This window comes from Poecilia latipinna, unplaced genomic scaffold (assembly GCF_001443285.1).
Source record: "Poecilia latipinna isolate Pla-1442-1.1 unplaced genomic scaffold, P_latipinna-1.0 Scaffold723, whole genome shotgun sequence".
Classification (NCBI taxonomy): domain Eukaryota; kingdom Metazoa; phylum Chordata; class Actinopteri; order Cyprinodontiformes; family Poeciliidae; genus Poecilia; species Poecilia latipinna.
In genome coordinates this window covers 243093-258535 of record NW_015113339.1, presented here as the reverse complement: position 1 = coordinate 258535, position 15443 = coordinate 243093, and the positions used below count along the sequence as shown (strand labels likewise).

Here is a 15443-nt window from a genome sequence, read left to right as displayed (position 1 = left end):
AGCCTGCCACATCAAATTGTTGCATTCAGCAGCAATTTGCAAACAATCAGCTATCAGCAAAAAAAAAAAAGAAAAAAAAAAAATTTGACCAAAAGGGCACTTTGGGGCAAGGAGCAAAAAGGGCAGGTGCTCAAGCACCCCCAGCCCCTCCCTCTGCACGTGCCTGCTCAGATTTAGCCATTTTAACAAGGAAGAGATGTGAAAGTGCTGATTTATAATTGCTTTTTCATAATCTTTTATACCAGAATGTTTAAACTTATGCTCTGCAGATTGATTTGTTTGGTTATTTATTTTAACATGGGTTTGTCTAAAAATGTTAGACTTTTAAAGGGTTTCCTTTTTTTTTTTTTGCTGATAGCTGATTGTTTGCAAATTGCTGCTGAATGCAACAATTTGATGTGGCAGGCTGGTGTTTGATAACCCCACTTTGCTTTAACGGAGACCTTCATCATGTCTGCATTGTTGGGTTTAGTGTCTCCCATGTTATTTTTGACAATACCACACAGATTTTCTTGGGTCATGCAGAGCAATAAGTAACACTGATTCAGGGTTACTGGTACATGTGGAAATATGCTGAGTTGTCCTAAATTTGATTTTTCTTTCTTTTAAATAGTGTAAGCTCTGCTGTTCTTTAAACAGTTTTTATTCCTTTAATTTTTCATTAATATGCTTGGAAACAACTCTTTTGTCAATTATATTTGTGTTTTTTTTTTACCTCTTTTTGAAGGAGCTCAGTGACTGGACAACTGTCAACTCAATAATCTTGTCCATTATTGTGCCATTATGTAACTATAACATGGCAGTTTCTACTTAAAAATATATTTTGTATTGGCCATATCTAATATTCAAATTTAAGAGAAGCTAAATTTGTGGTTTTCATAACTCATACCCATAATGAAAACGACTTTATTGACATGTTTCAGCAAATACTTGGGAGTTTAATTGCAGACGGTGTTTCAGCTCTTCAGCATTCAGGTGTTTTTCTCCCCTCTCTCATTTACACTTCTCTCCATTCAATGTGTGTTATTAATTACAGAGGCTCCTGAGTGAAACCCGCCCCCCTGCTCCTGCCTCCGTCTGGTGGGAAAATGTGGGTTCTGGATAAGATCCGTGGCTCGGTGGAGACCAATGTGCTGCGACAAGGAGACAACGGTGACAGGAAGGCTGCCGCTGCACCATACAGCAACGTGCTCACTCCCGACAAGATCCCAGACTTCTTCATCCCCCCAAAGCTGGTCAGCTGCCCCCCAGAGCCCGAGGTGCCGAGCATCAAGCCCAAAGAGGGGCTGCAGCCGTCCACTTCTGAGCAAACCATCAGCAGCACCAGGAAGATCAGCAATCCGAGGAGCCCTCGCCTGGTGGCCAAGATCGCAGGAGATACAAAGAACCTGCTGAGAGCAGCGAACCGCCACATCATCCAGATAGAGAGTGCGGATGACGTCGTGGCTGGGGACACCAATGCAGACCCCCAGTCGCAGACCGCGATGTCTCTGCCATACGTTCCCAAGACTCAGACATCTTATGGCTTCGCGACCCTGAAGGAGAGCCCCCACACTCGACGCAAAGAGTCCCTGTTCCACTGCGAGCTGACCAGTCCCATCACTTCCCCAAACACCCAGAGGAAGACTCCAGGGAAGGGCAGTGAGACAGGGAACCATCTGACCCCCGCTGACTGCAACACCTCCCACATAAACCCCTACCGGTACTTCAGTGGTGGAGAAAGTGACACCTGCTCTTCCGCTGAGTCCTCCCCCTTCAGCTCGCCGTTGCTGTCCCGCTCCGCCTCCCTCCTCAAGATCTTCACGCACGAGACGCAGGCCAAAGTGGCGAAAGCCAAGCGGACGCTGGCTCGCCACAGCTCCCTGTCGACAGACGAATGCAGCTCGGCCGAACCCAGCCCCAACATCCAGCGGCGGCTCCGCATCCCGTCCCTTCACGGCGCCGGAGGGGCGTCCGACCACGGCCTCCAGCGGGAGCACACCATCAACCTGCACAAGGGCGGCACGGTGAGGATCAGCGCCAACTACGACTCCGGCACGTCACGCCTGCTCATCCGGGTCCTGGTGGCTGAGAGTCTGTATGACAAGCACGTCGACATCAAAAGCATCAACTGCTGCGTGTCTGTGTACCTGAACCCAGGCAAGCTGCAGAAGCAGAGGAGCAACATCATCAAGAACAGCCGCAACCCGGTCTTCAATGAGGACTTCTTCTTTGACTCCATCAGCTCTGTTCAGGTGAAGAACCTTTCTGTGAAGTTCAAGGTGGTGAACAAGGGCACCAGCCTGAAGAGAGACACGCTGCTGGGAGAGAGGGAGGTACCACTAGCAAAGTTGCTCTCAGGGCTCTAAAACCACAGCAGATGGAGTTTAAGCTGATAACTTGGGATTTTCAAAGAGCAGTTCTGATAAAGTTTACAAGCAGTTACCATGTGACGTACTGTAGATGACTCTCGAGGCATCTTACTTTAGCTTAAATCCAGATCAGTCGGTCATCGTGGCTGAAGCTGTCGCTAGTCTGAAATTAGCGACCAAAGTGGATTCCTACAAATCAGATCTCAAAAACAACATTGTGGTTTATGAAAACTTGATTTTAATTACAGTCATCTGTGATTATTTACATTTTACACAGGAAGTGGAGCCAGCGCATCTGCAATGATCTTCCTGTGTGAAACATAAGAAGAGAGAAAAACACAAAAAACTAAGATCTATTTCCTTAATTTGTCTTGTTTTTCCATCACGTTAAAAGCTCTAAGGTTCTGGTACCATTTTGTCGGTCCTCTGCTGACCCGGTTCTGTCAAAGCTGCTTCTGACCTGAAACCTGCTTGGCCCTGGTTAGACCAGCTGTTTAGCTTCAGGCTCTGGGACCCACAAACTTGGATTTATAATAAATAAAGATGCCAAGAGTTATTTACTGCAGGTAAGCTATTAACCGCTTGTAACCTTCCCACAGAACCTCTTCTGACTGAAGCTGTTCTTTGGTGTTTGCACTGTTTTCTCCATCACTCATTGACTTTAATCTATGAAGAAGAAAAGATTTCACCATAAGCTCCCTGGTGTACAAGAATGGAGGATTTAATCCACTTCTTCTCCTAAAAATGGATTCTCACCGAACCAAACTGAACCCAACAGCACCAGATGAATGTGGCAGATGAAAGCTCTCCATTCTGAGCACGTCTCCCGGCTGAATGTCCTGAGCCAGGCCCCCCTGGCTCAAAGGTTGGACAGCACCTGTGCGTCAGGCCGTCTCCTGTCCTCCAGCGCCAACGTCCTCGTTGTGGTTTTATTATTGTAATGTGTGACTGAAATCCGCGGCAGCGCAGGATTTTTTACATCGGCTCCGCCATCTGCCGGCACAGAGATGCTTTTGTGAAGGAGTGCGCGCTTTGAAGTGGCCCTAGATCCTGATGTGCAAATGATCCTTTGATGTGCACGGCGAAGGCAAGGAGCGAAAAGAGTGCCCACATTTACATGCACATCAAAAATGGAATTACAATATGAGTGATTAAGCAAAGGACTGCTATGATCTGATTAAACTTGATTAAAACACTCAAAATTAGAAATGTTACACAACAACCAAGACCTGCTTCTTCACCAGTATCGCACCGTCGCAGTTTTGCTTTCGCAGACCCGATCCGACCAAGGTTAAAGCAACAAAAACAGACCTGTTTTTAACCGTGTTGCATTTAGACGGTAATTTATGTAGCATCCTGTTACTGCACTCGGTTTCTGCTTCAAATTTCATTCGTTAGCTGTCAGCTGGAGTACAAATATTTGGGGGATTAAAATCTCACTCAGCAATATTAAAATCCATTACCTCAACATACCTAATTTGTCCAATATCAATACATTACAAAGTTAGAGCTTCTTTTAACCTGTCGCCACATCTGCTGTAGTTTCACTTTCTGTGACTTTCTTTAAATCTACTGATTAGAAATCACACATTTCCAAGAACGGTGAAGAATGTACTTTGGGAGGAACATTTTCAGCTGTCTTCTTTAAAACCCTCGCTTCAGAATAATTAGTTTTCTCTCCAAAAGTGATTATACACTAATATAGAGATGCCTGTTTAAAATCACAAAATACCTCTTGCTTGGGAGGCTCCCAACAAAGTTTTACTAGAATATATTTTGACAAACTGAAAATCCACTATGTAAAAAGATATGAAGTAAAATGCTGGCACCAGTAATTCTAAATCAATTAATGCAAGATTATTTCATAAATGTGGAGTTACCGTATTTATCTGATTTTCAACATTGTGAAAAGAAATGATAAAAAAAAATCTAAATCTATGGTATAACTTAACTAGATAAAGTAGAAGATTCAAACATCAAGGCGGTCAGGAATGTCATGAAAAGACAATAGATTTTTCAGATCTATTGTAAAATCTATTGTCTAGATCTCTGCAAGCCACAGATCAAGCCTGGATGCCTGATATCCAGGCTTCTGCTGAAAAACATGCCGACATATCAGAAGTTTATGTTGTAAACATAATTTCCTCAAATAAGGTCGTTGTCAAACCACATGTCATATTCTGAGATTATGTTTTAGGGCAGATTTGGAAGGGTTTTGCAATAAATGTGTCTCTTTTGATGCTGAGTTAGTGGAGAACTGGACAGGACTGTGAAAGGAAAACAAAGAGATGCATTGAGAGCCTGGATTAAACTTGAATCTGTTTTGAGGAATAACAATATTATTAAGCCTTTGTATATTGGATAGCAGATTAGCTCAAAACTCTAAACATTACTGTGTGTAAATATAGTTTTCACTGGTGTCCCTTGAAAGGCTGCATCCATAGCTCAGAATAAACTGTCTTCAATTTTTTTCTACAGTTAAATATTGTAATGACATAACTATTTTAACCAATATTTCCTTACATAAACACACATTAACCCTTAAAGAAAGGAGGTGATACATGCCTGGAAAAAGATAAATAAAATAAAAAATACACAACCACATATTTCTTCTGGATCAGGAGACATTTTTGAGATTAAGGGTTGGAAATACAAAAACAAAACAAAAACCTCTCAGTTTTACTGAAATTACCTGTAAAAATAAAAATTCTCTGAGTGAAACATGAGAGGATTTATGCCCATTAACATCCCTGAACAAATGTATCCCATTGTTTGAAATATTGCAAAGTTGTATCAGGGACAGATGACACAATTTGACCCTAAAGCATATATACTCATTTAAAAGGTAAACAAAAAGACTACCACTCAGGTAAAGTGCACTCTAGTAATATAAAGGCTAGTTTGGAGGAAGAGGAAAAAAAATATCAAACTGATGCATTTATGCGAGAGCATAAAACAGCAATAGGATCAGCAGCAAGATGCATCATGATCTTGCTGCTTTGGAGGATTTCGCTTGAGTTAAACTCCGTCCTGCAACTCCAGTGGTTTGTTCAAATCCAGCGTTAGAATCAGAAACTATTTTATTCGGATTCAAACAGCTTCTGGCAATCTCCACGGAAAAACAAAACAGACCACTGGACGGTCTGATTAGGATTTTATATGGTGTGGGTGAAGGTCTTGGAAAAACAACAGATTAGTGTTTGCAGTAATAAATGCAACATATCTATTTGTTTGATGAAGCTTGTTTAGCCTCATGATTGATTTTCCAGCTGCAGCTGCCCAGTGTGGGCAACAACCTGATTAAATCTTGTGCAGCCGAGCAACAGGCACTCACTAAATTGGCACATGACTATCATCAGTCTGACTGCTGATACCTTACTGGACTCTCATATCAGCTTAAACGCTCTTCAATGGTCAATTTTTCTCCACTTTAATCAAGCCTGTTAAATTAGCACATGTTCGGTAAAACTTTGAACGCTGCTTCAGCACATTTGGAGTGATGTTGTTGGCAGGAGGACAAAAGACAAGTTCATTAAACTCATTAAACCCTGTAAATTTTATTTTTATTTTTTCAAAGTCAGCCATCGACGTATGCAACCAGTCTTTTGCTGTAGTGCCTCTGTATTAGCAGTGTGCATGTAAATGTGTTACTTTTTTAAATATATGAGATTAGAGCATTGGCGTCAGTGCGTTACCGGCTGCATGGTATCAACATGTTACTGGTGTTTGCATGACATGCTCAAAGTTTTCTGAAACCCTAAAGCCTTACTCTGTGTGTGTGTGTGTGTGTGTGTGTGAGAGAGAGAGAGAGATGGTGAGAAAGTTTGGATGTGTGTTTGAGCCGCATGATTTTGTCCAGAGTTGTTCACTTTCTATCTGTAAAGTGGAGTTTTTTCTTTTTTTGTAAAATGCTTTTGAAACTTGCCGTATGTTGGACTTGCACTGTATTTTATCTATTCGCTGTAAACAGGAGTTAACGTTTGTCGAACGACTTAATTATGCACCAGCTAGCAAGTGCTGACGAGCCCGTCGGTGAGAGAGAGAAAACAGACAACACAGACAGCAAAGCAAAGCGCCACAGAGAGCAGCAACACAAACGTGAACGGCAGCCCGCTCCTTTTCTGTGGCGCTTCTGAAGGAATTGCAAATGATTGCAGCAGCTCCGAGTGAGAGAGAGAGAAAAGGAGTGACGCTTCTGTTAAAGACTTTTCCTCCACACGGCGTGTGCCGCCCACCTGTAGCTCCCCTGTTGATGTGCTCTATATTACTTCGCTTACAGTGACGCTGTTGGCCGTTCTCTGATGGGGTAGATTTGGTGAAATGTTGTAATCTCTGCTGCCTTCTTGTGTTGAGCTGCTCGTAGTCTTGCTGTACTTTGGATTCAAGCTCCCGGTAAAACCAAACTATATCTCTGAGGCTTCTTCTAGCATGGCTGAACTTCCTCAGATGTGGCTGTGCTCAATTTTAGCATTTTTTTTTTAAATTGTGCTTTTTGTACATTGAGGTAAAACTTTGCTTCAGTCACAAAGAGTGATTGTTATAGTAATGCACATGATAGCTGTGATTTGCTGATTGTTTGATAGTGTCTTTCTCTTTTACAGCTGTACAGTAGTGCTCTGCTAATTTCAATCCCTGTTTTCTGAACAAACTGTTGCTATTAATGACCCATTGCACCTGAACCCGACTTTAAAAGAAAAATGAAAGTTTAGCTTTTATTTTATAGGCATTGAAAGTGTAGGCCTTGAAATAGATAAAACATTTATTGCACCAGCACTGTGTCAAACAGAAATATGTTGAAAAATCCAAACTTTCACTTGGGTGTTCACCCAATAATGAAAGTAATATGTAAGTAAATAATTGATCTCTTACATCATTTTGAATGTACACTTCATTTAATCAGCCTTTTATTTGCTTTTAACCAGGATTTTGTAACTTTCTAATTTCTTGCAATGTTAAAATTACTTGAAACAGGGGCCTGTTTCATTAAGACACTCTTCAAAATGGGAAAGACAAGAGAGCATGCCATTCTTAAACACTGACAGCCACAGCAATAGTTCAAAAGCTTCAAACAAGAGGAGCAAAACTCTAATTGTGGAGGCTTTAAACATGGAGGCCAACATTGCAAGGTTAATTAATTTTCCTTGTCAAGTTTTACAAAATTTGTTTCAAACCCATTTTTTTTTACTGAATGCAGTTGTTACAGATCATTTCCTCCCTGTAATAAAAGTTTTATTTAACAGATGGTTCTACTTATGGTCAGGTTGAGGTGCAACTTGTTAGCAAATCATTTATTTTGGAGTTCAGCTGCCACATTTTAGGGAGTAGAATGATAATACTGAGATAATGAGAGATAACAAATTGACTCCTGTGAAACATTTGTAAATTACGATCTTTAATAATCACAATTTCAATACCAGTGACCTCATGTTGGTCGCATATGTTGACAGATATTCACGGAATTTTTTTTCTACAATATCAGTAAAAAATACAGATTGGGAAACTGAAATACCAAGGTATGACGCTACTTGATGCGCTATTGGCTGGTGTTTTCAAAGCAGCCAGTCCTGGAATCCTGGACTGCCATTCATTTTCCTTATTTCCAAGAAGGAGGACTGTAGATGTTAGCTTTTGCGGTACTGGAAAGACAGTTTTGACTGAAACTGGCAAATATAAGCGTAAAATTTTTATAGACTGTGGTCCCAAACCCCTGTGAATGCCTGGAGTCCACATACCTTAAAGCAAACAACAACAACAACAACAAAAAATACATAATAGAAAAAAACTTAAAATCCTCAGACTAGTACAAATTGGTGCCTGGTTATAGGAAAGAGTCCAGGCTTCTTTTGGAGCAGAAGGTTTTTGAGAAAGGTAACTAAAACCGCAGATTTAAATGTTGACATGACCACCAAACAAGGCCCTTCTCTGGCATTGCAGAGACATTTAAGTTACAATATCAAACACCTATTTAGCTTTTTTAAAGAAAGTAAAAGACTGATGGGATCATCTTCTGCCAACTTTTTACCTTTTACAGCAATTTAGCTCCAAGGTCTCGATGAACATCAGACAAGGTGAAAGCAAAGCAAAAGTTGCAGCTTTACATTTCTCACTGAGTTTTGAAACAAAAAGAACATTGTGTCCACATTGTTCTGCAGCAGAGGTAAAAGTTTGACATGCAGAAAACTCTCAGGCAACACGGAGGGTTTGAGTCACGAGCCACTGATAAAGTTGTCGAAGGGTGGAGTTGAAATAAACCTGCAGAACCACATGAGTTAGTTCTCCACTCAGTTTCCCCTCGGTCAGCAGAGTTCACAGCTCTTCTGTCTGAGTCCCTTCTACAACTTTATTCCATTTTTTAAATTATTTGATGGTGTTTGATTTGTACTTTCTGCTCATTTTAAACACCAAAGAATTTAATATTAAGGAAACTGGAAAACAATCATCTGCTTTAAACTCAAACCTGAATCTACAGAGGAATTATCAGCATTAACTTTCCCTAATGGCCATCCTGCTGCTGTGGCTCAAATCTGTCCATTCAACAGATTTCTAATTAGACAAAGGGCAAAGAGGCTCTGCTGATGGCAGTTTAAATAAGAAACCCATCAATATCCATGTATGTGTGTTTTACTGACAGTGATTTTGTTTTCTTTTGGCTTGTTGAGATTTTGTTTTAAATGAAACTGTAAATGTGGTGATGTTTCCCCCCCCCCCCTGTCTTGAGAAGTTTGCTCTGACAGATGAAGCTGAAAAAGTGCCAATCCTATACTTGACTCTTGATCCTTAACTTTTTTTTAAACGTTGTGTAGTAGTTACTGTGCTGTTTCTGATCTTTGTGGTTAATTACGTTCACACTGTGACGTTACGACAACTGACAGCTGTTCTCTCTCTGTGTGTTAATGGGTTGGAGATACTTTCAATAAAAAGTCACTGCAATCACTGGTAACGTTGTTGTTGACTTGTAAGTTTTTATTGTGTTTTTTGAAAGAGACAAACACTTACTGTGTTTGAAGACCAGCTCTAAAGTTGGTCACATTGCTGGTGTTTTTTTGTGTAAAACGTTTATTCCACTCAGACCTTTTTCATATTTTCTCACTTTCAAACATTTCACTGTATTTATTGGCATGATAAATAGAAAGTGCTGCACAGAAGGTCCTGGGTTTGAATCTCACCCTGTTGTCTTTTTGCATGTTGGTCTTGCTCTTCAAGATGCTGTTTGTTCACTAATTTTCTCTAACAAACAACAAGGTGGTTGAAATATTTGAATATGCAAACATTGTGTTCTTGGAAGTGTTTAAAATTGTATATTTCTGTCCATCTTTCATGGACAGAAATATACATCATTGCCTGCTCTTTCCAATTACATGTCGAATGCTGCTTTTTTTTTTTTTTTTTTTCTTTTGACGTCCTGCCACTTAAAAAAAAAATCTAGCAGAGTTGCTGGGCCTTATCTAGTTCTCATTTGGTATTACCTGGAATATAGCATCAAATGTGCACACATAAAATGGGAACATAAAAATATCTAATCACTGCCATACTATCAGTAATTGGCAGGAACAAGCAGTGCGCAATATTTTTTTCAGCCGCAGGGAGGAATTAGTTTTAAACCTGCCCATGTTTGAGACAAATTGTGTGGAAGACGAGGTGGAACGAGAAGTAATGAGCACAAACAGACCTAATAATGCCAGCATCTGTCCTATTCTGCTCCCCTTCGTTTGTTTTGACATCTTTTCATTTGGAGTGAGGCGTGTGTTTCCGCCGTGGAGATGTCTGTCGTCTTAAAGTCAGGGAACAGAACAGCACTCAGTTAACGACTCTCCGGCGAGGTTGTATTGTATTTAAAGCCCTATATGTCCTGGTGAACCTCACAGTCAGTCCATTACAAAATTCACAGCTAAAATAAACCAAGAATGACTGGCTGGATTTACTTCTTATATAAAAGATTTGACAGTTAGATTCATTTTGTAAATAGGAGGTTACTGTACGTCGTCGTTGGTAAAATAAAGTTTGTGCGCTTTAACAGGTGTGATGCATGCAAAGCTTTAGAAATGACTCGTGTAACCCAACAGTCCCAAACGCAGGAACTCAAGACCATCTCAAAGGCATTTTTGTAAGCTAAGAAGGGGGAAAAAGCTGTGCTAGATTTACACACACACACTCTCACTCACAAGGACAATTTGGGAGTCAGATACCTTAACGGCCATGTTTTTGGATTGTTGGAGGAAAAACAAATACATGCACAGGGCAAACTCCATGCAAACGGAGCCCAGGTTGGGATTCAAATGCAGGACCTGAAGTCCTGACTCATCGGTGTGGGAATGCTGCTTTTTCTATAGTTTTAGCTTAATTAGGTTTGGAGCTTCGGTCTTAAAATAGCCGCGTCTTTAGCAGATGTAAATGAGGCAGAAACCACCCAGATAACGGCTCATTGGCACTGAATTTACTCCATTAACAGAAGGAATAAATCTTTCTCCTCATGCTCTTGGAAAAATATGTAGGGGAAACTTCAAAGAGTAATAATTTCACCTTCCAGACAACATTATTAATTGAGGCTCTGCTACTTTGTCCCAAGCTTGAAGGCTTGAGTTTCTCAAACTCTTGGGTTACTCTAAATAAGTCTTTAAAATTTAAAAGTCAGACATGTCTCAGGGCTTTGTCTATCAGTGATGGACTTTGTGGCATAAATCCTTCATATTCTTTTGAGAGTCTCGTTATGCATATTGATGCTCTCATTGGTTCTTAAAGGATTTTATCTCATGGACTTTATTCGTGTTTTTATTTCAACATGTTATTTATGTTAATTTTATGCGAGTGGTTCTGGTTATATTGATCTGTGTTTGTGCTTTTTAGTGTGTGTGTGTGTGTGTACGTGGATTGTATGCTTTGTGCCACTTTAAAACAACTCTATCTATGGGTATAAATAAAATAACCTAACCTAGAGTTCAACCCTTACACACTTTTAAGGTAAGTCAACCTACTTCAAGTATATTAATGCAAATTACTACCAGATCAAATCACTTTCTTTTCTCAGTGCTCAGAGCCGCCTGGGTAAAAACACCACCTCCTGAAAACTAGACGTAAATGTCATTTAGGAGAAGAAAAAACCCCAAAACAAAACAACCCAATCAAAACAAAAGACACTATTTCATTTATTAAGTGAAACAAAAACAACGTCCAGGTACTTATTCTGAAATATTTACAGGTTAGCATTTTATTTTGGGGCATTTCTACAGATTTATACAGTTGCAGTCTGATTTTCTTTCCTGTAGTGTCTGAATGGAGGATGCAGCATCCTGCTCTGTTATACAATCTGGAGTGTCATTTATTGCTTTAGCAACACCGTTCCAACGTCATCCCTCCAGCCAGTTGTTGCTTCCAAACTTTTGAGGAATGCTTTTTGGCTGCTGCTTCTGTATTTGTTGTGTTTGTGGCAAACGATAGACAAATTGCAACCCAACACAATAATACAATGGGTGCAAATTGCTCCCATCTGGTTTGCTTGATGGGCTTGCTTAGTAAAATTCAGTTTGAATCCAGTGCAGAAAATAATCAAAAATATTGATTGTACGGCTTTGTGAGATCACCTTTCTGTGAAGCTACACCATTTTAGTTACAATATAATATATTCAGATCATGAGAGGGTAGATTTTTATTTTGGAAAAATCAAAAGAGTTGATCTCGTTATTAGTTCACAACAAACTCACATCGATCTTGTGTTGATCTGCCTGAGGGAAATTCAAGGTGGAAGCCTGTTGGTCCCTCATTTACCAACACACTCAGCTGATTCAACCTCCAAAAACTTTGGCTGACATGAAAATGTTCATGATTTGATATTGTTAAAATGCAAGCCAAGCACGAGATTCACAACTCCATATCCTCTCTGGATCCTCACCGACTCCAATTCATCACCTTCGAAGCGAATGCACACGCAAACATACTATTAGGTTTCCTTTGCCAGCTGCACAGGAGATGCTGCCGCTGCAGTTGGCGGGGGAAGAAAATGTTTTCCAATATCCTCCATCTGCCACTGTTGATTTCCATCTGATGCCGAATGTCTCACACAGCTTGTAAATTGATTTATGCCGCTGTCTTCCTCTGAGTCAGGGAGAGACGGCGGAAACACGAGAGGGCTGAGGGCGAAGGGAGTCGATTCTGGACGAGGCGCAGCATCATCAAAGAGAGCCGATACTCTGTGGGGCAAATTTGATTGGGGCAATTTCCATCCACGGCTTTCCCGACTTTAGAGGGGAAAGGTTTAAGGCTGTTATTGGCTTTCGGATTACTATGGCAACCACATAGAGGAGTGCTCTCAGAGTGAAGGAATGAGACAAGAGAGTGTGGGTGTGTGTCTTGTGGGGGAGTTGATAGCAATGTTGTTAAAATTTAAATTTAGTCCAATGGCCGCCTGCAGTGTTTATGCCTTAACAGCAATTTTCTGACAACTTCAAGTGGCGTTCCTCAGAATCAGTGATCTTCTTTAGAAAAGTATGAAGGAAAAGGCAGTGGGGGATGCTACTGCTTATACAGCGCAAGTCAACAAGTCTATACTTCAGAGCTTTAAATCATAGGAAACAGAACTGATATTAACCTCTCATTAATGTTTCTAGCCAGGAAAAACAGAGTTTTCTCCATATTCATTGTCACTCCTGGTGACAACGGATGTGTAAAATGCCTTAAAATTAAAGTGACTTATATTACAGCAGCAGAATCACCCACTGGACATTGAAAAATCATTTTTTCAATTGGACAACATATTTACTGAGAGCTGAAAATAACACCTCACCAATCTGATACAACAGCCGCAGTTAAAAGCACTTCTATCTCTATCTCTACAGTGCTTTGATCTTCAGCAGTCTTATTTTCTGCCATCTTACTTGCATCTAAGTGCTCAAAGGAAGCCCTAAATAGCTCACCACTGTTTGAGTCAAGCTGTAAAATTATACTGTAAAGCACAGGCACAATGATTGTTGTACTGATTATCATGAAAGTCCAACTTGATTGGCCCGTTAGCAGGTACAAAGCCCACGGTACGGCTGGCTGATTGTCTGTTATTACAAGCCTTTACTTTCCTTAAAGTGTCTCCTTAGTGACACACTGTATACATATAAATAGAGTGTGGAAAGCTTCTTGGAATGAGTTTCCATGACCGTTCTGCATCCAAACCTTACACCATCACCTGCAATGCATGTAAGAGTTTATTAGACTCCAGAACAGAAAATGTGTGTTATCAACAATCACAACATGTTCTTTTCTGTCTATCACTCTGCATTTGGTAGTTGCCAAGAGGACAGCATTAGATTTAGACTAAAGACTGTGAGCCTTGCCCTCTCATCCAACGCCAGTGTCTGACCTCGCAAATGCACTAATGGAATTAGGGTAAAAAAAAAAAGATCTTGCCAAAACAGCTGAAGCTGATAAAGATTAAAAATGGGGGTTCAACATTATAGTAAACTTTATGCATTAAAAATGGGATGTCACTCAACATCCCATTTTTGATGTTTGAAATTTTGGCAAAATAATGTAGTTGGTTTATAAGGCAACAAAATATATTTTTTGTAATCTACAGGGTTGGATATAAAAAAGGGACTATTTTCTTCAGCAGTGAAAAATCTGCACTGCAAGACTGTTTACAGATTCTCCAGATACCTTTGATTTATAGCGCAGAAAAACAAAACAGAACATTATTCAGAAGGAAAATCAATAAATTATGTTTTGCAACATGTTTGCAATGTGTTTCCATCAAGCTGCAGAGCTGGAGAGTTAATGTTGTATTATGGTCTCTTGCATCATTGGCATTATCTCTGAAGAACAAATTTTAACAATAAAGGACACTCATGTTGCCTCTTTTATCTACTAAAACAGCCTTGAAGTTTTTGAAAAGATCAGTGAAGTTCATGAAGTGGTCATTAAAAGTAAAATACAGGAAATGCCACTTTTGACGATGCAAGTGTCGATTTTAATCTCTGAATCCAAAATGACCATAGCTTACTATTTCATTTCATGAAAAAAAAGTCTAAACTTGACAGGAAATGAAAGCAGCTGCATCAAGCAGCCATTAGACCTTGCACACGACGAGAGAGCTATTTTTCTCTGCAGTCTCTCGTCATTCTATGATAATCTTGAGAGAAGCGTGGTACTGTTTGTTCTCTCTCCGAGCAACAAATTATTCATCTTTTTCATCAAAGTGACAAGATCCTGACATGGTGTCCTCATCAATAAACACAGCTGACACAGTTTCAACTCTCTAACTCCTGCTTCATCTCCAGCCTCTTTCGACGTGTCGTTCTTTAAAGATGCATCTCCCATCTGTCAAACCAACACTGGTAAAATAAGCGTCACGCGTGGCTCTTTGATTGACACCGAAAACGTCCACAGAGCCCCCACAGGTTGAGATAAAAGCCTCGATTTTGAGTCCATGTAATTCAACAACACATTGGCGACAATAGATGTGAAATAAAACGTGCCGTGCTGGGGTGAATTGCTCACACATCCATCCGTCCAACTCAAGAAGTATAACTTTTGGAGAAAATAAAGTCTACAAATGGAGAACATTTAAGCCAACGGACAAAATGTCCAGGTATAATCGTCTACACAATCTTAGCCTGAGACCAGACTGCAAGATGTGAAATGGTCAGGCACGTTTAGATGTTTCAGACCATTCATGCATAAGATATTGTAAAGAGACGGAAAGAAATGAGCAAAGCACAGCTTCAATCATAACAGAAATCTTCAAAAATGCTGAAATGTCACCAGGGGACCTACAGCAGCCTGTTGTTGCAGACGATGGCCTCTACGGTGAGGGAGAGACTGCACAAGCTTATTGTTCATGAGACGTGGGCAAAAGAAGTCATTTTTTGGACGCTGCGGCTATCGCACTAGATTTTAGCCACGGTCAGTTTCTACAGTAACAGCAATGGCTGGAAATACAACCAAACCAAGGAGGGACGGCGTGTCGGGGAGAACGGTTGGTCTGTTGTGTGGATTTAATGTGTAACACAGGAGTTTGTTCTCTTTAATTGGTGATGTTCACCACATATTTTAGATAGTGTGTCTCTGTATTTGAACCCTGTCCAGTACTACTCCACACCCTTTGTGTTT

General features: G+C 40.4%; 1 protein-coding gene across 1 annotated transcript in view; it reads left to right on the top strand.

Moving 5' to 3' along the window:
• Positions 1–9284, top strand: part of LOC106955272 (C2 calcium-dependent domain-containing protein 4C) — a 20488-nt gene extending 11204 nt beyond the window's left edge. Inside the window, exon 2 of the mRNA XM_015045366.1 lies at positions 1037–9284. Coding sequence (XP_014900852.1) covers positions 1089–2348 — 1260 coding nt within the window. The 5' untranslated portion in view covers positions 1037–1088 and the 3' untranslated portion in view covers positions 2349–9284. The remainder of the gene's footprint in view (positions 1–1036) is intronic.
• The last annotated feature ends 6159 nt before the right edge of the window (positions 9285–15443 follow it).